The following is a 23,625-nucleotide window of genomic DNA, read 5'->3' as shown; positions in this document are numbered from 1 at the left end:
CCTTTGCTTCACCATTACATGTCTTACTTTATCTTATCTGCATAGCCCACTGCACTAAAATTCTTATTTTGGCACAAGAATGTAGCCCTAATCACCAAATTCAACTCTTTCTTGCGGTCCTTATCCCAACATGACCTCTGGCATCTCATTCCTGAAACCCTCTTTCCTTGGATCTATAGGACCCAACTCCTCAAGCCACAACCTCTACTCCTTTTCAATATTATGCTTACCCCTTATATTTTGGTGTTCCCTGGGATCCAAATTCAGCCTTCTATTCCTTTAATTCTAAACACTCCCCTTTAATTATGTAATCTATTTTCATGGATTAAATCATCAACTATTTGTATGCCTAAAATCAATATATTTAAATCGTCTCCAAAGCTCTAGTCCAGAACCATTTCCAATGGCTTAACAGACATGTAATTCATGCACTCATTCATTCAATACTTATCAGACACCTACTACTTTTAAACATTTGAACTAGTGATAAGTAGTAAATAAGACAAAACTGATTTCTACCTTCACAGAACTGATGAACTCCAAAAGACAATCAAACAAATATATAAAACTCATCATTTCCTTGTCCCCAAACCTTTCTCTATTCATTACCCTATGTCATGACTGCAATAATTCTTTCTCCAAAGCTAGAAACCTTAGCACAGCATCAACAAAGTGAGGTCCACTATACATAAATTTCACCAAAATGCTTCTCCAAGAGGAAAATGATGGTCAAACAAATACGGAAAATGTTGCAAACTACAACTCCATCTGAGAGGCTAACAACATATATAAATGTATAAAAGTGTCTGAGAAATATTTTTTAAGAAAGAAATCTATCTAAAGCTGTTTAACTCATTTTATGAAACCTTTTCTCATATAGCATTTATTAATATCCTACAAACTAATGATACACAGAATATAAATTGGGAAATGCTTCACCGGGAGTCTTAATCTCTCTTCCTTTCACACTAAGTCATCAAATTATGTCTTCCTCATAAATACCTATCAAATCTGGCTCCTCCTCTCAATCTCCACTTATCATATCTCATCATTTCTCACATGGACTGTTACAGGAGCCTCCTAATATATATCCCTGCTACAAGTCTCTGTACATTCAAGTAGATCCTCACTGCTACTAGAGCACCTCATACAAAAACAAATTCTGGTAGTGCCACACCACTGCTCCAATATCACATATAGCTACCCACTCCGAAAAGAAAGGAAGGAAGGAAGGGAGGAAGGAAGGAAGGAAGGAAGGAAGGAAGGAAGGAAGGAAGGGAGGGAGGGAGGGAGGGAGGGAGGAGGGAAGGAAGGAAGGAAGGAAGAAAATAAACAGCAAAACACTTAAGCCAAGCAAGGCCTTTTGCAATCTGGCTCCAATGAGCATTTGAGTCTCCTATCTCCCTGTGTGCCACACTAGATACTCAGGCTTTCTCAAGTCTGTTTCTTTGCATGATCTTTTTCCATTGTCTAGAATACCCAACCTTTCTATTACCCTTTAAAATACAGTTTGACCACTTACACTTGTAAAAAAAAGAAAGACAGATGTAAATCTAACAAAATATGTGCAGGAATATACCCTGAAAGCTACACAATGCTGATGAAAGAAAAAAAATATCTAAATCAATGGAGAGATATACCATCATCATGGATTAGAAGGCTAAATATATTAAAGATGCCAATTCTCCCCAAACTGATAAAGATTTAATACAAGTCCTATCAAAATCCCAGCAGCACTGTTTGTAGATATAGACAAGATTATTCTAAAATTTATGCAGAAAAGCAAAGGAACTAAATAGTTTAAAAGATTTTGAAAAAGAATAAAGTAGGAGAAATAGGTGTACCTGATTTTTAGACATTATGTAACTACAGTAATCAAGACTATGTGGTATTGGAGGAAGGACAGACATGGAGGTCAATGGAACAGAATAGAGAAACCAGAAATAGACCCAAAAAATATTCCTAATTTTTGAGAAATGTGCAAAGACAATTTAAGAAAGATAACCTTTTCTATAAATAATGCTAGGGCAATGGACATCCACAGGCAAAAAAGAATGTCAAGCCAAGTCTCACACCTTAACAAACAATCCTACTAGAAAATGGGCAAAAGATACAAAAAAGCTAATTCAACAAAGAGAAACACTTGGCAAATAATCACATGAAATGACATTCAACATCATTAACCACTACAGAAATACAAATTTAAACCATAATTATATATCACTACACACCAATCAGTATGGCTAAAATAAAATATAGCAACAACACCAAACACTGGTGAGGATGTGGATAAACAGCCACTCTAGAAAAAGTTTGGCAGTTTCTTAAAAATTAAGTATGCAATTACCATACAATGCTGCAGCTGTGCTTCTGAGCATTTATCCCAGAAAAACATGTTTAAAATATATGCTCACACAAAAAACTGTACATTAATGTATAAGCAGCTTTACTCATAACAGCCCAAAACCGTAAATAATGCAGATGTCCTTCAAGGGGTGAATGGTTAAAGAAATGTTGATACAACCATACAATGGAACACTATACAGCACGGCCTGGTACCGAATGCTGGGTTCTAGCTCTGAGGACAATTACAGTTCTAACCCGCCCAGGACACAAGCAGCTGGCAATCTCTGTTTCAACCCCACTCCTGGCAGGGGAGGAAGCAGGGCTGATTTAGGCACACAGTAACTTCTTGAAGTAGAAGGGAACAGTTTCTGAAGGGAGCTCTTTCCTAAGAAAAGGGGGTAGGCGGGGCAAGATGGCAGACTGGTGAGCTGTATGTTTTAGTTACTCCTCCAGGAAAGTAGGTAAAAAGCCAGGAACTGCGTGGACTGGACACCACAGAGCAATCTGTCTTTGGGCATACTTCATACAACACTCATGAAAACGTGGAACTGCTGAGATCAGCGAAATCTGTAAGTTTTTGCGGCCAGGGGACCCGCGCCCCTCCCTGCCAGGCTCAGTCCCGGGGGAGGAGGGGCTGTCAGCTCCAGGAAGGAGAAGGGAGAATTGCAGTGGCTGCTCTTACCGGAAACTCATTCTACTGATTCAAACTCCAACCACAGATAGACTGAGGCCAGACACCAGAGACTCTGAGAGCAGCCAGCCCAGCAGAGAGGAGACAGGCATAGAAAAAAAACAACACGAAAAACTCCAAAATAAAAGCAGAGGATTTTTGGAGTTCTGGTGAACACAGAAAGGGGAAGGGCGGAGATCAGGCCTTGAGGCGCATATGCAAATCCCGAAGCAAGGCTGATCTCTCTGCCCTGGGCACTTTTCCTTAATGGCCCTGGTTGCTTTGTCTATTAGCATTTCAATAACCCATTAGATCTCTGAGGAGGGCCGTTTTTTTTTATTTTATTTTTTTTTTTTAAATCCTTTTTGCTTTTTCTAAAACAATTACTCTAAGAAGCTCAATACAGAAAGCTTCAAAGAATTGAAATTTGGGCACGTCAAGTCAAGAGCAGAACTAAGAGAGCTCTGAGACAAAAGGCAATAATCCAGTGGCTGAGAAAATTCACTAAACAACACAACTTCCCAAGAAAAGGGGGGTGTCCGCTCACAGCCACCATCCTGGTGGACAGGAAACACTCCTGCCCATCGCCAGCCCCATAGCCCAGAGCTGCCCCAGACAACCCAGTGTGACGGAAGTGCTTCAAATAACAGGCACACACCACAAAACTGGGCGTGGACATTAGCCTTCCCTGCAACCTCAGCTGAATGTCCCAGAGCTGGGAAGGGGGAGCAGTGTGAATTAACAGAGCCCCATTCAGCCATCATTTGAGCAGACTGGGAGCCTCCCAACACAGCCCAGCAGCCCAGAACTGCCCTGGGGGGACGGCACTCACCTGTGACATAGCACAGTCATCCCTCAACAGAGGACCCGGGGTGCACAGCCTGGAAGAGGGGCCCACTTGCAAGTCTCAGGAGCCATACGCCAATACCAAAGACTTGTGGGTCAGTGGCAGAGACAAACTGTGGCAGGACTGAACTGAAGGATTAGACTATTGCAGTAGCTTTAAAACTCTAGGATCATCAGGGAGATTTGATTGTTAGGGCCACCCCCCCTCCCCGACTGCCCAGAAACACGCCCCACATACAGGGCAGGCAACACCAACTACACACGCAAGCTTGGGACACCAATTGGGCCCCACAAGACTCACTCCCCCACTCACCAAAAAGGCTAAGCAGGGGAGATCTGGCTTGTGGAGAACAGGTGTCTCGTGGACGCCACCTGCTGGTTAGTTAGAGAACGTGTACTCCACGAAGCTGTAGATCTGATAAATTAGAGATAAGGACTTCAACTGGTCTACAAACCCTAAAAGAACCCTATCAAGGTCAGCAAATGCCACGAGGCCAAAAACAACAGAAAATTATAAAGCATATGAAAAAACCAGACGATATGGATAACCCAAGCCCAAGCACCCAAATCAAAAGACCAGAAGAGACACACCTAGAGCAGCTACTCAAAGAACTAAAGATGAACAATGAGACCCTAGTACGGGATATGAAGGAAATCAAGAAGACCCTAGAAGAGCATAAAGAAGACATTGCAAGACTAAATAAAAAAATGGATGATCTTATGGAAATTAAAGAAACTGTTGACCAAATTAAAAAGATTCTGGACACTCATAGTACAAGACTAGAGGAAGTTGAACAACGAATCAGTGACCTGGAAGATGACAGAATGGAAAATGAAAACATAAAAGAAAGAATGGGGAAAAAAATTGAAAAACTCGAAATGGACCTCAGGGATATGATAGATAATATGAAACGTCCGAATATAAGACTCATTGGTGTCCCAGAAGGGGAAGAAAAGGGTAAAGGTCTAGGAAGAGTATTCAAAGAAATTGTTGGGGAAAACTTTCCAAATCTTCTAAACAACATAAATACACAAATCATAAATGCTCAGCGAACTCCAAATAGAATAAATCCAAAAAAAACCCACTCCGAGACATATACTGATCACACTGTCAAACATAGAAGAGAAGGAGCAAGTTCTGAAAGCAGCAAGAGAAAAGCAATTCACCACATACAAAGGAAACAGCATAAGACTAAGTAGTGACTACTCAGCAGCCACCATGGAGGCGAGAAGGCAGTGGCACGATATATTTAAAATTCTGAGTGAGAGGAATTTCCAGCCATATGCTGGGACATAAAACAAGCCTCAATAAATTTAAAAAGACTGAAATTATTCAAAGCACATTCTCTGACCACAATGGAATACAATTAGAAGTCAATAACCGTCAGAGACTTAGAAAATTCACAAATACCTGGAGGTTAAACAACACACTCCTAAACAATCAGTGGGTTAAAGAAGAAATAGCAAGAGAAATTGCTAAATATATAGAGACGAATGAAAATGAGAACACAACATACCAAAACCTATGGGATGCAGCAAAAGCAGTGCTAAGGGGGAAATTTATAGCACTAAACGCATGTATTAAAAAGGAAGAAAGAGCCAAAATCAAAGAACTAATGGATCAACTGAAGAAGCTAGAAAATGAACAGCAAACCAATCCTAAACCAAGTACAAGAAAAGAAATAACAAGGATTAAAGCAGAAATAAATGACATAGAGAACAAAAATACAATAGAAAGGATAAATATCACCAAAAGTTGGTTCTTTGAGAAGATCAACAAGATTGACAAGCCCCTAGCTAGACTGACAAAATCAAAAAGAGAGAAGACCCATATAAACAAAATAATGAATGAAAAAGGTGACATAACTGCAGATCCTGAAGAAATTAAAAAAATTATAAGAGGATATTATGAACAACTGTATGGCAACAAACTGGATAATGTAGAAGAAATGGACAATTTCCTGGAAACATATGAACAACCTAGACTGACCAGAGAAGAAATAGAAGACCTCAACCAACCCATCACAAGCAAAGAGATCCAATCAGTCATCAAAAATCTTCCCACAAATAAATGCCCAGGGCCAGATGGCTTCACAGGGGAATTCTACCAAACTTTCCAGAAAGAACTGACACCAATCTTACTCAAACTCTTTCAAAACATTGAAAAAAATGGAACACTACCTAATTCATTTTATGAAGCTAACATCAATCTAATACCAAAACCAGGCAAAGATGCTACAAAAAAGGAAAACTACCGGCCAATCTCCCTAATGAATATAGATGCAAAAATCCTCAACAAAATACTTGCAAATCGAATCCAAAGACACATTAAAAAAAATCATACACCATGACCAAGTGGGGTTCATTCCAGGCATGCAAGGATGGTTCAACATAAGAAAAACAATCAATGTATTACAACACATTAAAAACTCGAAAGGGAAAAATCAATTGATCATCTCAATAGATGCTGAAAAAGCATTTGACAAAATCCAACATCCCTTTTTGATAAAAACACTTCAAAAGGTAGGAATTGAAGGAAACTTCCTCAACATGATAAAGAGCATATATGAAAAACCCACAGCCAGCATAGTACTCAATGGTGAGAGACTGAAAGCCTTCCCTCTAAGATCAGGAACAAGACAAGGATGCCCGCTGTCACCACTGTTATTCAACATTGTGCTGGAAGTGCTAGCCAGGGCAATCCGGCAAGACAAAGAAATAAAAGGCATCCAAATTGGAAAAGAAGAAGTAAAACTGTCATTGTTTGCAGATGATATGATCTTATATCTAGAAAACCCTGAGAAATCAACGATACACCTACTAGAGCTAATAAACAAATTTAGCAAAGTAGCGGGATACAAGATTAATGCACATAAGTCAGTAATGTTTCTATATGCTAGAAATGAACAAACTGAAGAGACACTCAAGAAAAAGATACCATTTTCAATAGCAACTAAAAAAATCAAGTACCTAGGAATAAACTTAACCAAAGATGTAAAAGACCTATACAAAGAAAACTACATAACTCTACTAAAAGAAATAGAAGGGGACCTTAAAAGATGGAAAAATATTCCATGTTCATGGATAGGAAGGCTAAATGTCATTAAGATGTCAATTCTACCCAAACTCATCTACAGATTCAATGCAATCCCAATCAAAATTCCAACAACCTACTTTGCAGACTTGGAAAAGCTAGTTATCAAATTTATTTGGAAAGGGAAGATGCCTCGAATTGCTAAAGACACTTTAAAAAAGAAAAACGAAGTGGGAGGACTTACACTCCCTGACTTTGAAGCTTATTATAAAGCCACAGTTGCCAAAACAGCATGGTACTGGCACAAAGATAGACATATAGATCAATGGAATCGAATTGAGAATTCAGAGATAGACCCTCAGATCTATGGCCGACTGATCTTTGATAAGGCCCCCAAAGTCACCGAACTGAGCCATAATGGTCTTTTCAACAAATGGGGCTGGGAGAGTTGGATATCCATATCCAAAAGAATGAAAGAGGACCCCTACCTCACCCCCTACACAAAAATTAACTCAAAATGGACCAAAGATCTCAATATAAAAGAAAGTACCATTAAACTCCTAGAAGATAATGTAGGAAAACATCTTCAAGACCTTGTATTAGGAGGCCACTTCCTAGACTTTACACCCAAAGCACAAGCAACAAAAGAGAAAATAGATAAATGGGAACTCCTCAAGCTTAGAAGTTTCTGCACCTCAAAGGAATTTCTCAAAAAGGTAAAGAGGCAGCCAACTCAATGGGAAAAAATTTTTGGAAACCATGTATCTGACAAAAGACTGATATCTTGCATATACAAAGAAATCCTACAACTCAATGACAATAGTACAGACAGCCCAATTATAAAATGGGCAAAAGATATGAAAAGACAGTTCTCTGAAGAGGAAATACAAATGGCCAAGAAACACATGAAAAAATGTTCAGCTTCACTAGCTATTAGAGAGATGCAAATTAAGACCACAATGAGATACCATCTAACACCGGTTAGAATGGCTGCCATTAAACAAACAGGAAACTACAAATGCTGGAGGGGATGTGGAGAAACTGGAACTCTTATTCATTGTTGGTGGGACTGTATAATGGTTCAGCCACTCTGGAAGTCAGTCTGGCAGTTCCTTAGAAAACTAGAGATAGAGCTACCATTCAATCCAGCGATTGCACTTCTCGGGATATACACGGAAGATCGGAAAGCAGTGACACGAACAGATATCTGCACGCCAATGTTCATAGCAGCATTATTCACAATTGCCAAGAGATGGAAACAACCCAAATGTCCATCAACAGATGAGTGGACAAATAAAATGTGGTATATACACACGATGGAATACTACGCGGCAGTAAGAAGGAACGATCTGGTGAAACATATGACAACATGGATGAACCTTGAAGACATAATGCTGAGCGAAATAAGCCAGGCACAAAAAGAGAAATATTATATGCTACCACTAATGTGAACTTTGAAAAATGTAAAACAAATGGTTTATAATGTAGAATGTAGGGGAACTAGCAGTAGAGAGCAATTAAGGAAGGGGGAACAATAATCCAAGAAGAACAGATAAGCTATTTAACGTTCTGGGGATGCCCAGAAATGACTATGGTCTGTTAATTTCTGATGGATGTAGTAGGAACAAGTTCACTGAAATGTTGCTATAGTATGTAACTTTCTTGGGGTAAAGTAGGAACATGTTGGAAGTTAAGCAGTTATCTTAGGTTAGTTGTCTTTTTCTTACTCCCTTGCTATGGTCTCTTTGAAATGTTCTTTTACTGTATGTTTGTTTTCTTTTTAACTTTTTTTTTCATACAGTTGATTTGAAAAAAGAAGGGAAAGTTAAAAAAAAAAAAAAAAGAAAAAAGACAAACAAGGAAAAAAAAAAAAAAAAAAAAAAACGATGTAGTGCCCCCTTGAGGAGCCTGTGGAGAATGCAGGGGTATTCGCCTACCCCACCTCCATGGTTGCTAACATGACCACAGACATAGGGGACTGGTGGTTTGATGGGTTGAGCCCTCTACCATAAGTTTTACCCTTGGGAAGACGGTTGCTGCAAAGGAGAGGCTAGGCCTCCCTGTATTTGTGCCTAAGAGTCTCCTCCTGAATGCCTCTTTGTTGCTCAGATGTGGCCCTCTCTCTCTGGCTAAGCCAACTTGAAAGGTGAAATCACTGCCCTCCCCCCTACGTGGGATCAGACACCCAGGGAAGTGAATCTCCCTGGCAACGTGGAATATGACTCCCGGGGAGGAATGTAGACCCGGCATCGTGGGATGGAGAACATCTTCTTGACCAAAAGGGGGATGTGAAAGGAAATGAAATAAGCTTCAGTGGCAGAGAGATTCCAAAACGAGCCGAGAGATCACTCTGGTGGGCACTCTTACGCACACTTTAGACAACCTTTTTTAGGTTCTAAAGAATTGGGGTAGCTGGTGGTGGATACCTGAAACTATTAAACTACAACCCAGAACCCATGAATCTCGAAGACAGTTGTATAAAAATGTAGCTTATGAGGGGTGACAGTGGGATTGGGAATGCCATAAGGACCAAACTCCACTTTGTCTAGTTTATGGATCGATGTGTAGAAAAGCAGGGGAAGCAAACAAACAGACAAAGGTACCTAGTGTTCTTTTTTACTTCAATTGCTCTTTTTCACTCTAATTATTATTCTTGTTATTTTTGTGTGTGTGCTAATGAAGGTGTCAGGGATTGATTTAGGTGATGAATGTACAACTATGTAATGGTACTGTAAACAATCGAAAGTACAATTTGTTTTGTATGACTGCGTGGTATGTGAATGTATCTCAATAAAATGATGATTAAAAAAAATAATAATAAATAAAAAAAAAAAAAAAAAAAAAAAAAAGGGGCCACAAGGCCAGGGCACCAACTGTAGTTTTTGATTAGGAAATCCTTGTGATGATGAAATATTATCTTAATTGTATCAATGTCAATTTTCTGGTTGTAATGTTGTACTATAGTTTTGCCAGATGCTATCACTTGGAGAAACTGGATGAAGTATGTGATCTCTCTGTATTAATTCTTAGAACTGAATGTGAATCTACAATTATCTCAAAATAAAAAGTTTAACTAAACAAAGTTTCAGTGTAACTTTCTCAAAAAGATTAGTCTCTAACTCTTCTACAACTCCAATATTTATTAGTACATAATTAAATAACATTAATGTATTCCAGATACATTCAGAAAAGTTATATTAATTATAAAACAATTCACACCCTACTATAAATTACCAGTTTAACCATCTAATTCCACAAATCTGGTGGCATCTCAACACACTAGCAATAGATATCATTGCGAACAATTACTCCCATATCTGTTTCTGCCTTTAGATCACAAGCTTCTTGAGAACAAGGATGTATTTAGTCTATTATTACCTTTTCAAGCTTAAATTTTTCTTAATGAATTAATCTTCCATTATGTGAAAAGCCCATGTGTCTAGATCTAATATATGTCAGACTTTATAGTTTTTTAAAACACAACCCTTCATTTAAAGGCTATATATATATTTTTTTTTAGAGAGAGCAAGAGATAGCCTTAGAAAGGGAGTTCTGAAACATAGCAAACTCTAGAGAGTCCAGATACCCAATAAGATGCCAGCACTAATTCCCAAAGGTAATTCCACTTTCTTTGCAAGAAAAAACATCATTAATTTAATTTTCAGACTGGAATATGGAGCTATTTAAGAACCAAAAACCTCTCTACACAAAACCATTGAACTCCGGCCACAGTGACATAAACCCTCAGTCAAAATCAAGCCAATTTTGAACTACTATCAAGTTTCTCTCAGCATTTCGTAACACACTAGGTTCTGTCAAAATCACTTCCTGATTCCCAAACCATGTAGTACAGAGAAAATTCCTTCTATCAATCCCATAATTCTTCCCATCTTCAAGATTCCCTTTAGTTTATGTAATTATGACCCTAGAACCAATATCAAATATAGAAATGTACAAGTTATAGAATGTATTACATAAAATGTTTTTTGAGGCCTTGCTTTCCACTCTGAAAAACAGAAACTCATTTTGCAGCTTGAAAGCATTTTTTTAGGGAATATTTTCATATTGGGTCTATTATCAAAAGCCCTTCTCATCATGATGGTCTCCGTATTACATGCATTACTCCCAGAATAGTTTTCAAAATGCAGATTAATTATCAAGCAGTAATAGTTGCAAAACAACTGTTTTGACTGAATGGCTTGTGTTTTGTTTACCATAACAGTGGATGAAGCTAGTCATAAGCATATGTAAGAAACTCTGTACTACTGATATTACGGGTAATACAGGAAAAAGAAAGGCCATTGCTCTTAAGTAAAAGTTCACTGCAATCCAATATAAATTTTCTCAGTGATCTTTAAATTCCATACATTTATCACTGTTTAGAAAATAAAAAGCAGTGAAAATCCTTCAGGAAAAATAACTTGCAAATGTATAACACTTAAAAAAAAATTTTTTTTTAAATGTGTAACACTATGGCCTATATCCCCTTTTACCAAAGAAACAATTACTATCATTATATAAAACAGTTTGGAACATAATTATTGAATTCTAGCAAAAAAGACTGAAAAGCCTTATGGAAAAGATAACGTTCAAAGCTTTAATTTGTTTAGAAAATAGATATATGAAATCATTCTACTTATGAGAAAACTCATTATAAAAATCTCATAATTATATATTTACATAAACTCTATATTACCTGCCATATTGTCTAATATATCTGAGCCCCAATCTCCTTGAAACACTGATGTTAAAATGCTGTCAAAAAAGTGAAGTTCCTTTGCACCAACAATTTTGTCACGAAATAAGCGGTGTGCTTCATATGCTATGATTTCTAACACATAATCTACTGGATGGTTTGAAGATCCTAAAAAGAGCAAAATATTTTTTTAATTACATTGTAATAAAAAATGATTTGAAAACAGTCTATTTCAACAAAATATGAGAAATAGAGGACAAGAATCTACATACCATAATTTTGGCATCAGATAAATAGAAGAAAAGGGAAAAAAGTTAAAATTGATTTTGTTAATAAGTTGGTAAGTTTGTGTGTTTATTTAAAGGCTGCATTATATACTATATTATCATTAATTGTTCAATAAAAATATATGTCCATATTAATAACATGATTTGGCTATAAAGAATAATGATTTTATTTTTTTTCCAAAAAATCAAGTTTTAATAGTTACAATCAAAAACAGTTTGGAAGAAGAAATAAAATATACAATTACTGTTACATTTCTCATTTAGCTTATCTAACACAAATACCACATATGGTATAAACACAGTCACAAAATTCGGCATTCTAAAAAAAAATAAGTGATTTGAAATCATGAAAGCAAACTTACCTCCTTCTAAATCATATCTAAATAAGCCAAGAACCCATTGGGTGAGAATGCAGGGAGTAAAGAAATAGTGACTGTAATCATCAACAGTAAATTTGGCCCGCACCTGAAGGAGAAAATACAGTAAATAATCTACTTTCTTAAGTATATCATCATGTTATAAATTTTTCAGTCACTTTAGACTCACAGGAATGCTAAGTTCTACCTGTGGATGAACTATATTTCAATTTAATTGATTTCCTTTGTTATCCTGTTTAATTATTTTTTACACTTAAAAATTTTATTCTAAGAAGATATTTTTCAGGCTTCAACAGACTACCAAAGGTGGTCCATGGCAAAAAAAAAAAAAAAAAATGTTAAAAAGCACTGCTGGATAAAGGGATTCAAGGAAAGCTAACCTAAGCTTTATAAAACAGTGGTTGCAATTCCAAGGCACTCACTGGTAAGAGCCACTTTCTAATCGTGGAAACCACAGAGCTATCTTCATGTACAAGTGCCTCTTCTCAACACACAACCAATGAAGAGCTTGTCCTTTCTTCTCTGTAGCTAGAGTCATTACCCTTATCCAGGACTTGATCACTCATCATCTGGATTAATTCAGGAAGAATAAATAAATAATAGAACACCTTGGTTTCTAAACTTATCTTTCCCCACTTCTACTCCAATGCTATAAAAAGCATGGTCCACAAACACTGCCATAACTTGTACATGCTGCATCCCTTAACTAAGAAGACCTTCTTTCATTTCCAGTCACTTGGTGAACTTCTATTTATTTTTCAAAACTCAGATCAAATTTTACCTCCTCCTGTACCATAACCACACACAACAAAGTTATTCATTCCCTCCTCTGTGCTATCTCTGTAACTTGTACATGCTGTTATTGTTATATTTATCATATTTTATTAATAGTTTGTTTATATGATTTGTCCCTCATTAGACTATAAACTTGCAGAGAATGGAGACTCATTCATCTTTACATCCCTAAGACTAGCAGTGGCAAGAGAAAGCACTAAATAATTGTCTTCTATCTACTTGATGCCTATTTTCAAGTATCTTCCCACTTTATCAAGGAAAGATACTTTAGACATTTCCTCATAGGTAGCAGAAAACAAATAAACATCAGACTACTCTCATATTTGAAGCCTAGAAGACAGAAAGTGATAGAAGTTAGGTAGAAGAGCTGGTTTTGAGAAGAAGATAAACTCCTTTCCAAATATACTAAATTTAAGCTGATAGAAGAATATTCATCCATCCATTGATTCATTAATTTAACAAATATTTATTGAATGCCTATTAGTTACTGTGCTGGGACTAGCTGAGAAATACAACAGCGAATGAGGCACACATGGTACTTGCCCTTATGGAGCTTACTTTCTACTAGAAATGTATAATAAACAACAGGAAAATAAAGCCTGGGATTGAAACAAAGATCAGATTAAATGTAGTCCTTTGGGAATGATACCAATAGACATGAAAGCTACAATATAAACATGCATATACCTGTTCATACACTTGTACCATAGATCCTGCTAAGAGGTAAATTTTTGATGAAGACCCCCAAATGGAATGATTCCTCAAATTCTTATGTAGAACTGGTTCCAAATATGCTCCATAAATTGTTTGTAATTGCTCTCTTTCTGGGTAACTAAAAAAAAAGACATACAAGAAAGAAGAAAGCTGAAATAAATCAATATCCTAAACCATTATTTTAATGTTAAGTTATAACAATCATTTTCAAACTGTGCTTCTCTGAGACTAGATACCTCTGAGGCTTACCCAGGGCTAAAGGGGGGCCAGGTCCAACCAAATTAGATCTCTAATTGTCTGTTGTCAAATAGATGATTCCTTGAAATTATTTAAAAACAATAATTATGTGAAAAATCACTCATCTTTAGAAAGGACTAACAGGAAAATTTTACTTAAGAAAATGCATTTTGAGCTAAATATAGCCCATACAAAGGGCAGTAATCCACCTCAGAACTATAAAAATAGAACTAATAAAGCAAATAAAATCAACTCATTGCTCCAAAACCAAAAATTATAAAATCTATTTCAATACGACTTAACTGTTGGCAGTAACATTTCTGAAAGAAGAATGCCAATAGATGGGGTACAATCAGGATGAAATCTTAAAAGCAAGTGTTGTTAGGGCAAAATTTAACAGTCTTTAACTAGAGGAGACAGGTCCATAACCAGAAGATTCAAGAGTTCCTGTAACAATTATGGACCATGGAGATGAATGGATGTTTTAGGACTGATATTATCAGCCACTTAAAGGACCTAACTCTCCTTTGTTCAGATTCAAATTTTCTTTTTAGTTATCTCTATAAAAGTTGATAGCTTTATTGATCTATAAAATCTATAAAACATTTACAATCTAAAATCCACTATTCAGATTGCTGATATTGATATTTGGACATAGGTTATGCAAATTACTTCTGTTTTATTTCCTTATAAATTTCTAATATAGCAAATGCTTCCATTAAAGCCTTTATCATCCAAAATTATTGCCTACAGTTTGGAAAAGACAGAAAAAAAATAATATCAGAGCTTAAGTTTGACCCATTTTTATATTACTCTAGAAATGCAATTATATGTGTCCCCCAATTTAAAAAAAAAAAATTGAAAAACACTAAGATACATACTCTACAGCACAAAGACGAACAATAGAAGTAAATCTGGTTGTAAGTTTATGTCTTCCCAGTCTTCCTCCAGCTGACATAGAAGCCACAATTTGAATATTTTCTAAACCAACCCATTCCAAATTTTCATCATAAAATCCTTGATATGTCAATACCTATTTGAAAATAAATGTATTTTAAGTGTTTCATACCTCAGATTTTCTAATCATCATATAAAATGTCTTTGCCTAAATTCAATTGTTTCCAAATTCAATCATCATTCTCTAACTCAACAATTTAAGATTGAAATATATTTTATATTCTTATATAACTTAAAAATAATACTGGCCAAGTCTCCATGTTCAATTAATGTCAGCTAAAATATCATTGCTTTAAAAATGCCTTTCTTTCCAATAAATATTAAAATCCAGATCATATTATAAATCTGCCATCAGTTATTTAAAATTTTGAAAGGAGTCCGGGGGGGAAAATACAGGGAAAAAAAAGTTTGTTTTCTATAAATACTTTATTTTATTCTTCTGTTCCATAGTAAAGCTATATAAACATAATTAGCTCTAAGAATTTAGGATTTTCTAATGTGATATAAATCATATAAAGGAATAAAACCTTTCACACGGAGTGAGACAATGTGTGGTCCCAAATTCTTACTTGGGCAAAGAGAGAGACTAACAGGCTAACACAGCCAGAAAGGCGCATGGCTAAATAAGTATAATTACCATCAGAAAAATGCATATCTAAAAAAATGAAGCAGAATTTCCCCAACTCCAACACCATCCCCATCTTCTGCTTATTTCAGGAATAAAGAACAGTAACTGGCATAAGTTAAAGGTTGTTTTTACCCTCTCTGTTATATATCATCTTGATGTAATACACTTGTAAAGGGAGAAAGATCCTAGAAAGTGTTTCAGGAGTTTAATTTCCATGATACATGCTAGATAAAACTGCCCGATGGAAAAAAGCAGATTTGTTTATCAATAAGAAAAGCTAATGAAATTAAATTGTACCCAATTATATCAAACAATTGAAGTGTTCAGACTCACCTGTTGTAAGAAAGCTACCAAAGTACTAGTCCCCCACTTATCAAGTTTGGGTAGGTTGATATCTTTCAAGTACAAAACAAGTCGTTCACAGTCTTTTGGTCGATATACTCGACCAGTATTAGTACTGATTACCATGCAAGTCTGGCTCAATTTCTGCAGGAGATGTCGAGAAGTAGTTTGTGCACTACAGTGAACTGTAGCAATCTGAGTAGATCGGAGTTGAGAAAAGGCATATCTGAGCAGCATTCTGTGAAAGATGCATGACATTCGACTTTGAAAATACAACTGTAAAATGCTTTATAAATTCAATACAAAATTCCTATCTTGTTAATATTTCAATTTCTAAATTACATAGGATGAAGTCTAAGGGGAAAACAGTAAACAAACATGGATATAGTTTACATAATTATCAAGGTTATTTTCTGATTTGTAGACTGGGAAAAATATTCCTATTTTAAGGCATTTTGTGACTCTTTTCATCAAAATAAGCCCACAGAAATAATTTAGAAATAATTTATTTTGATAAATATATATATATAGCATATACCAACTTTGCTCCCCACATTCGAGGGAAAATTTTCAATATTTTAATTGGTACAAGTTTTGCTATGATTGTATGGACAGACACTTTTTAAGAATTTCTTCTCAGACTGCTCTCTTACCATTGCAAAATGCACAACCTGGCAGAAAAAAAAGGACACATTCTTTTCCATAGTCATCATATTTTTATAAGAATTAACAATGAAAGGAGTCCTCCATGAAAATGTAATGTTACTGTTATCAAAGGAAATATAACAAAAGCTGTTAAATCATTTAAAAAGGGATGCACTTCAGTCAACATTTTTCCAGCTCTTACCCTTTGCCACATCCTTCTGGACCTATGAGAATAAATGGCTGTTTAGTATTAGAACTCAACCAAGGCTTGAAATAATCTAGACCTCGTTGCATGTCAGGAGTCTGAATGACTGGAAGGGTTTGGCCATTACTGAAATCATCAGTAGTCAAGTTTTCTGGCTTCTTCAGCACATAAGATGCTAACCGACCTCTACTCGAGTCATAATACGTGTCCATTGGTTTGTGAGGATCTGGAGGAGATTCTCGCATCCAGTTAAAAACCTTAAGAGGAAAAAGTTGAGAAAAGTTTTCATAAACTCCAGAGTACGTAAAATTTTATTTCTTAAAAGTAAATGTATCAAAATTGAATCATCTTAGTTCAAAAAAAAAGTTCACGAACACTAAATCTACCAATATGCTTTATAAATAAAAATTCTCAAATATTTGATTTTTTCTCTCATTTATTAAGAAAATAAATGTTACCTGGTTTGTGCATACACCAAGGAATAAATATATTTAACTTTCAATGAAGTTCTTATGAACACTAAATTTAAAAATACAGAATGTAAGAGTAAAAAGCCCTTCATTTCCACTATAATCTGGCACTGTCCATCACTGCTCTCAACTTGCTATTTTTCTTTCTAATACTGAAGACCATTATCTACAAAGATGTAGAGCAGAGAAATAGCCTCTGTTGCTACTCTTCAACACCTCTGTTCTGGACTTTGGCAAGAATGTATCCGTATAAAAATGACATATAAGTGGTATTGAGTGATAACAATAAGAAGCATCTGACCACAAAGGAAACAGCACAGCCATGGAAAGGGAAACAAGACAGAGAAAGCAATAAATAAAAACATCAAAAGAAGAAACAAAATAAATTAAAAAAAAAAAAAAACACATCAGGAACATAAAGTTGAAATCAACTCAAAGGAATATACATTCAATTACTTGAGCAGAGACCAATAGGAAGAAAATCCCTCATAAGGTAGAATTCAGCTTTATAAACAACTTATCTAACAACCTCTACATATACTAAAGGAAAAATTTAACAATTATTAATCCATTCTCATATTCCAAATTGCAAAAACTGCTGTGGCTAAAAGAATGGAAAATACTATATTATTCTAAGATTTTAAAAATGAATGAAGTAATAATATTATTCATATGGCTAAGTAGGTTTGAAGATACCAAACTTAAAAAAGATATGGCCCAAACTTTAGCCTATTAAAACATTATTTTATAAAATGTTAACAATATCATAAAATATCATAAACTAGCTCAAAAGAGAAAATAAATAAATATATATGTGTATATATATATATATATATATATACACACACACACACACAGACACACAAATGAAATATATTGCTACTGTATGGAAAGCACAATTTCAAAATTTTAAAATTCTTTACCTTATACTTGAAAATCACTGTATTTTGGCAATTAAGTGTCAATGAAAAAGAAAAATTACTGAATATAGTTTTTAAATACGCATTACCTCCTTGGTAAATTCCAGACGTGATTTCATGTTCAGATTTCCACTAAGTCCCCTTATGAGATTAATAATAAATTGTTCATGATCTTTGCTTCCATGTAAATGTGACAAACCATTCATCACAGTCCCAACCAAACTTGTTTCCACCACATAGTCATTCTGTTGATTAAAACCCATGGTACAGCAAAAGGCAAATATTAACTAGTAAACATAGAACCACACATATTGATATTCATATATCTTTGCAAGACTCTTTAAGGCTTAATAACTGAATGAAAAATTTATCCCTCTATTCAAGTTGTATAAAAGTTCTGATTTCATTCTATTTAAATATATATTTTCAAAATAAAAAGTAATCATTAAAACACAATTGTGTATCTTTAGCTGTAAGTGCTAGAGTCGTCAAATAGATACCTGATTCGTTAACTTTTAACCCTGAAGAACATAAAAGAAAGAGAAATCGGTGAGTATGGGTCTAAAAAAAGAATAATTCTTCATTTACTCTTACTGATGAACAGGAAGCTAGAAGTAAGGACTAGATTGATGGCACTGGAAAAGAACGGCTAGGAAGAGGGGGCTTAAATGAAAAACCATTTGGAGTTTTCTCTCTAAGCAGAATTTTTAAATGAAATTTCAGGACTGGAGTGGGGTAGTCAATTTTGATTTCCTGGGGGCCTCTGGGTCCCCTGTGAATGCTGGGGAGTTGGGAGGGGAAAAGTTTACCATTCTTTCCACAAATATTTACTGAAAGTCAAGTATACATTAGGATCTGCATGTTGTACTAGTCATAAAATTAGTGAACTATCCCTGTGATCATGGAACTTAAATCTAGTGGAGGAAATGGTTAATAAATTGTGGGAAGATATAAAACAGTAGAATAAGGTGTTGTGAGAAAAGGTAACACAGATTGAGTGTTCAAGAACTCTTTGAAAAAGGTAAAATTCAAGCTAACATCTGAAGGATGCAATCTACTTAGCCACGCAGAGAATACAACACAAGTAAAGGAAAACCATTGGTGCAGTAACTGAATCAAAAGAAGCTTATTCCTGTATAAGCAAAGGAAGAGAAACAGGAACCAGATTCTGCAGAATTAAACAGACCATGGTAAAAGAGTGTGAATTTTATTTTTACTTCCTTTAAGGTGTTTTTAAGCATTTTAAAAGATCACTCTGCCTGCATAACAAGTATTTTTGGAAGAAAGGACAAATGTCAAGAAGAGAGAGAAGGGAAGAGAATGGTAGAAATCCGACTGCTTAGGTCATGATAAGAGGTCTAGGCTTCAAAGAAAGCTAAAGGAAACCACATATTTTCTGCTAGATTGCCTAATTTATCAAATTAATACAAGAAAGAAAAGTTCTATTTATAAATAAATCAGCATTTGACTGGAGCATTCATTATAATCTCTCTCAGATCTGAGCACAGAAGACAAAGAGGAAGATAAGAAGGATGGAAACCTCAAAACATAAAAATTTCAAAAAAAAATTAGAGGTCTGTCTTCAAACCAGAGTTAAGTTTATTTTCTAACTGAATCTTTGGTATCTCCTCTAAGGCTTAATAATCTTTTCTTGTCATTGTTTCTACAGTCAAAATATATATATTCCATCTAGTGTTATATTCCTTATTCTCAGATTCACACAGTTACTAGCAGCATGTACACAGATGACCTCAAGGTATTTGCAAAATCCCTCCATATTCTTTTCTGCATGCTAAATTTCCTACTCATGCTTAAATCAAAATCAAGTATAATCTCTTTTTTAAAACTCCCTAAAGACAGCAATACTCTCTTCATCCTACTGTATCATGATTATCTGTTTACATGTAGTTTTCCTCCATTAGACAAATCTTTCTCAAGGAATAGGATTGTCTTAATCTTTACCTCTCCAAGTCTCAAATCCAGTATTATGCTTGACACAGATTAGTCAATAATTTTGTTGAATAAACAAATGCTTTAACATAATTTCAAATAACTCACTATTCTTTTTCTACTTCAGTATTAGCTTCATCTTGTTTTTAGCTATGATACATAGGTTTGTAATACATGTCAAATGTGAAGGCAAGATGGTTTTGCAAGTAATATTTAAAAAGACATTCCAGTATTAATTTCAAGACTTTTAGGTGAGCAGTGCAAAGTATTGTAGATAGGAGAACTAAGGTGTTTTAAACTAAAAAAAAATTATACCAAGAAATATAAAGGGAAAACAACAAAGACATCTATCTCTCACCCCTCCCCCATATTCAGGCAGAGCTCCATCATGAGGCAGTTATATCTAAGCATCATTCTTAATCATTATACTTTACTCCTAAATGACTAATTATAAAATATTACAGGTAACTCACCTGCTTCAGAACCCACTGTAAAGCCTTTTCAAAATAATCTCCAATCCAGTTTTCAAGATTATTCCTATATTTAGCAGGCTGATTCCTTAACCAAGATTTTATCAGAGAATTAAGATCTGTCTCTTCATCACTGACACAAATTAACACAAAGACATAAGAAATTACCTAACAAGAATTTACAATTTACTTTCAAAATAAATTTCTACTCCAATAAACATTATTCTAAATATGTACTTTATCTACTAATATACAGGAGTTGGTTTTAGTTATTCCACATGTGTTTGGGTGTGTATGTTGCTTCTGTATGTATCCATATACATACATATTGATATATATAATATACACACACATATTACATCACTTTCTGTGAAATAAAACAAATTCCATTTATATTATTATAAACATAAAGAAAAATTAAACATGTACAGGTTGGCCAAAAGTGGTCTAAACCCTTACCGTTCCTGCTTGTTACAAATGCAGAATCCCAAATCCAACTCCAAATCTACTGAATCGAAATCTGAATTTTAACAAATTCCCCAGGTGATTGAAATGCACATTAAAGTTTAAGATGCATTGGGCTAAACTATAATGTGGATTTTTGAAATTATTTTTCTCTCTCACAAAAAGCTAAATTTCCATGTCACTAGTAAAATTTGAAGTTATGTCTAAAGTAAAATATAATTATTTTAGCAAAACACTTACTTATATTACTATCATCCAACGACTGAAATTAAACATAATATTCACATCTTATTCAAAATTACAGCTTACATAATTATAAAAAAACTATACTCAAAAACATCTACAGATTAATAATTTTGCAATTGATAAGGGCTCATGATCTTATCATTTTCCTGTCTTCTACCACTGTTCCATGGCAACAGAAGGAAATACCAAGCCCTTATATTTTTGCTCTTACATTTTCTACCCAATCTAATATAGAAAAGAAAATTAAAAAAAAAAAAAACACGTAAATATTCAAGTTACTTTTATTCATGGAAGATTAGGTCAAAACAGTCAAACCAAAGTCTCTAAGCTCCTTCAGAATAAAGACTTTCTTGTCAATGGTATCCCTTAATGCCTTATAGTAAATATATGTTTTAGTTTGGTGAAGACAATCTTTCCCACCAAATTATTAATAATACTCTCTTTAACTATTAAAATGTTCCTATTTAGCCTGTCAAATAGCAAGTGCTCAAAAAATATCTGATGAAAGAATGAATGAAACCCAAATCTATGGTACAAGCTAAACACATATCTACCAAAAAAGTTCATATGAATTTGATTTTACATGAAATCATATAAATATATATTCATTATGCCCATCTCAAACAAAACCTGCTTCAGCAATAACTTTCAACTCCTCCATAGCCAAATGCAGTCTTATATTCTGCTAAACCTTCATGGTACTCTACTTACCCCTTATTTCATCTATACTCTATTTTGTATTATTTTATCTCCTCTACTTGTAAGACAAGCCTCTCCTTAAATGTTAACTTTACTCCTTTTTTGTTTTATTTCTCCTAAAGCACCTAGCTTAATGCCATATACATAATAGATATTCAATAAACATAAAAGAACATAACTGTAAATTTATCTTTTATACAATTTTTCTCATTATGAGACTATATTAAGTAAATTAAATTGTGTGAGTGCTACTATTATGAAAGATGAAACAAAAATAAAATATTTTAAGAATACCTCAGGGTATCAATTAGAGTTCATGAATGATTTAATGTAACTTTTTTCAACAATACTGCCCAAGAAGTAAGCAATTAAATAATTATAGAAACACAACTGGAACAAACTTGATTATGCTATCATGGTTCATATAACACTTTAGGGCTTTGAATGCTCCAAAAAGTGTGAAACATTTCATATAGACTGATAAATAACAAATTCTAAAACAAAAAATGAAAAAGTAAAGTTATAATTTCTAATTTATTTCAAAATATTATTCATTTTGGGAAATGCAATTGGTTCAAATGTCCATGTTAGGTTTTGTGATTACATAACATCTAAAATAAATTATTATCTATTTTTGCTCTTTAAGCCTTTTCCAAATTCACTGAAAAAGAAAGAAAATATTAAGTAAAGCAGATTTCAGTTTGGAAAACAAAAAAGATTCTATGAATCTTAAAAGAGTCTCTACGATTAAAATATTGCTACCTAGCTTTACATTTTAGCTTCTAGCTCAAAATATGTTCAATTCTCTAAAAATCAATCATATAATTGAAATAAAAGTTATAGAAAAAAGAAGAAAGCTAATTAAATATTTGCTCTTTCACTTAGATAAGCAAAATACTTAATAATCATAATACTAACTAAATTATTGAAATAATTCAATTACAATAAACCAGCAACCTCTCTGAATGAATTAAAAACATACAAACAAAAAAAGAAGCTAATGAAGAATGGGAAAATAAACATTAATGCGTTATTCATACAACATTTATTTTACTTAGCTATATAACCAAAATAATAATTGAAAAATGCTCTTACATAATGTACTCAAATGCTCTTACAGCTTACCTAAGAAAGATCATTCCCATTCTAGATATTGTGGCTGGTGAGGCACAACTTAAATCATGAGTTTCAAATACAAAGTTAACATTTGGGCCAAATTGAATCCTTTCTCCACTGGGCATAGTGAGTAGTCGATTATCATCCAGCACAGAATTCAGAGATTCTATCCATTCAGGATCAATATCACCATCACAGATTATCCATGAGGTGACATCTATTTTCAAATCAAAATAGTGGAAAAAAAACAAAATGAAAAATATTCAGTAATAGTGCATTAAAGATAAGGAATAAACTAATTTTCTCTTATTCTTTAGAAGCAATTCCCATAAATGTTATTTTGTATTACAGAAGCCAAACATAAACAACAAAAAAGTCAAACCACTAGAAAACGTTTGCATCAATTTGGACTACAAATTTGCTGGAGAATCCACGGACAATTCTGGCTTAGCTGGCCAAAAATTCAGTTATATATCATGTGATATAATGCTTTCTTTATCTATGAACAGA

The 23,625-nt window shown here is 34.4% G+C and overlaps 1 protein-coding gene across 1 annotated transcript in view; it reads right to left on the bottom strand.

The window, feature by feature from the left end:
- Nucleotides 1-23,625, bottom strand: part of DYNC2H1 (dynein cytoplasmic 2 heavy chain 1) — a 419,160-nt gene that overhangs the window by 302,911 nt on the left and 92,624 nt on the right. Inside the window, exons 39-47 of the mRNA XM_037841237.1 lie at nucleotides 23,125-23,332; nucleotides 20,593-20,722; nucleotides 18,259-18,414; nucleotides 16,777-17,036; nucleotides 15,921-16,167; nucleotides 14,884-15,035; nucleotides 13,739-13,883; nucleotides 12,242-12,344; nucleotides 11,593-11,760 (exon numbers count right to left, since the gene is read on the bottom strand). Of these exons, the coding sequence (XP_037697165.1) occupies nucleotides 11,593-11,760; nucleotides 12,242-12,344; nucleotides 13,739-13,883; nucleotides 14,884-15,035; nucleotides 15,921-16,167; nucleotides 16,777-17,036; nucleotides 18,259-18,414; nucleotides 20,593-20,722; nucleotides 23,125-23,332 (1,569 nt within the window). The remainder of the gene's footprint in view (nucleotides 1-11,592; nucleotides 11,761-12,241; nucleotides 12,345-13,738; nucleotides 13,884-14,883; nucleotides 15,036-15,920; nucleotides 16,168-16,776; nucleotides 17,037-18,258; nucleotides 18,415-20,592; nucleotides 20,723-23,124; nucleotides 23,333-23,625) is intronic.

The sequence above is a fragment of the Choloepus didactylus genome, chromosome 6 (genome assembly GCF_015220235.1).
Source record: "Choloepus didactylus isolate mChoDid1 chromosome 6, mChoDid1.pri, whole genome shotgun sequence".
NCBI lineage: Eukaryota > Metazoa > Chordata > Mammalia > Pilosa > Megalonychidae > Choloepus > Choloepus didactylus.
This window is presented reverse-complemented; position numbering and strand designations above follow the sequence as displayed.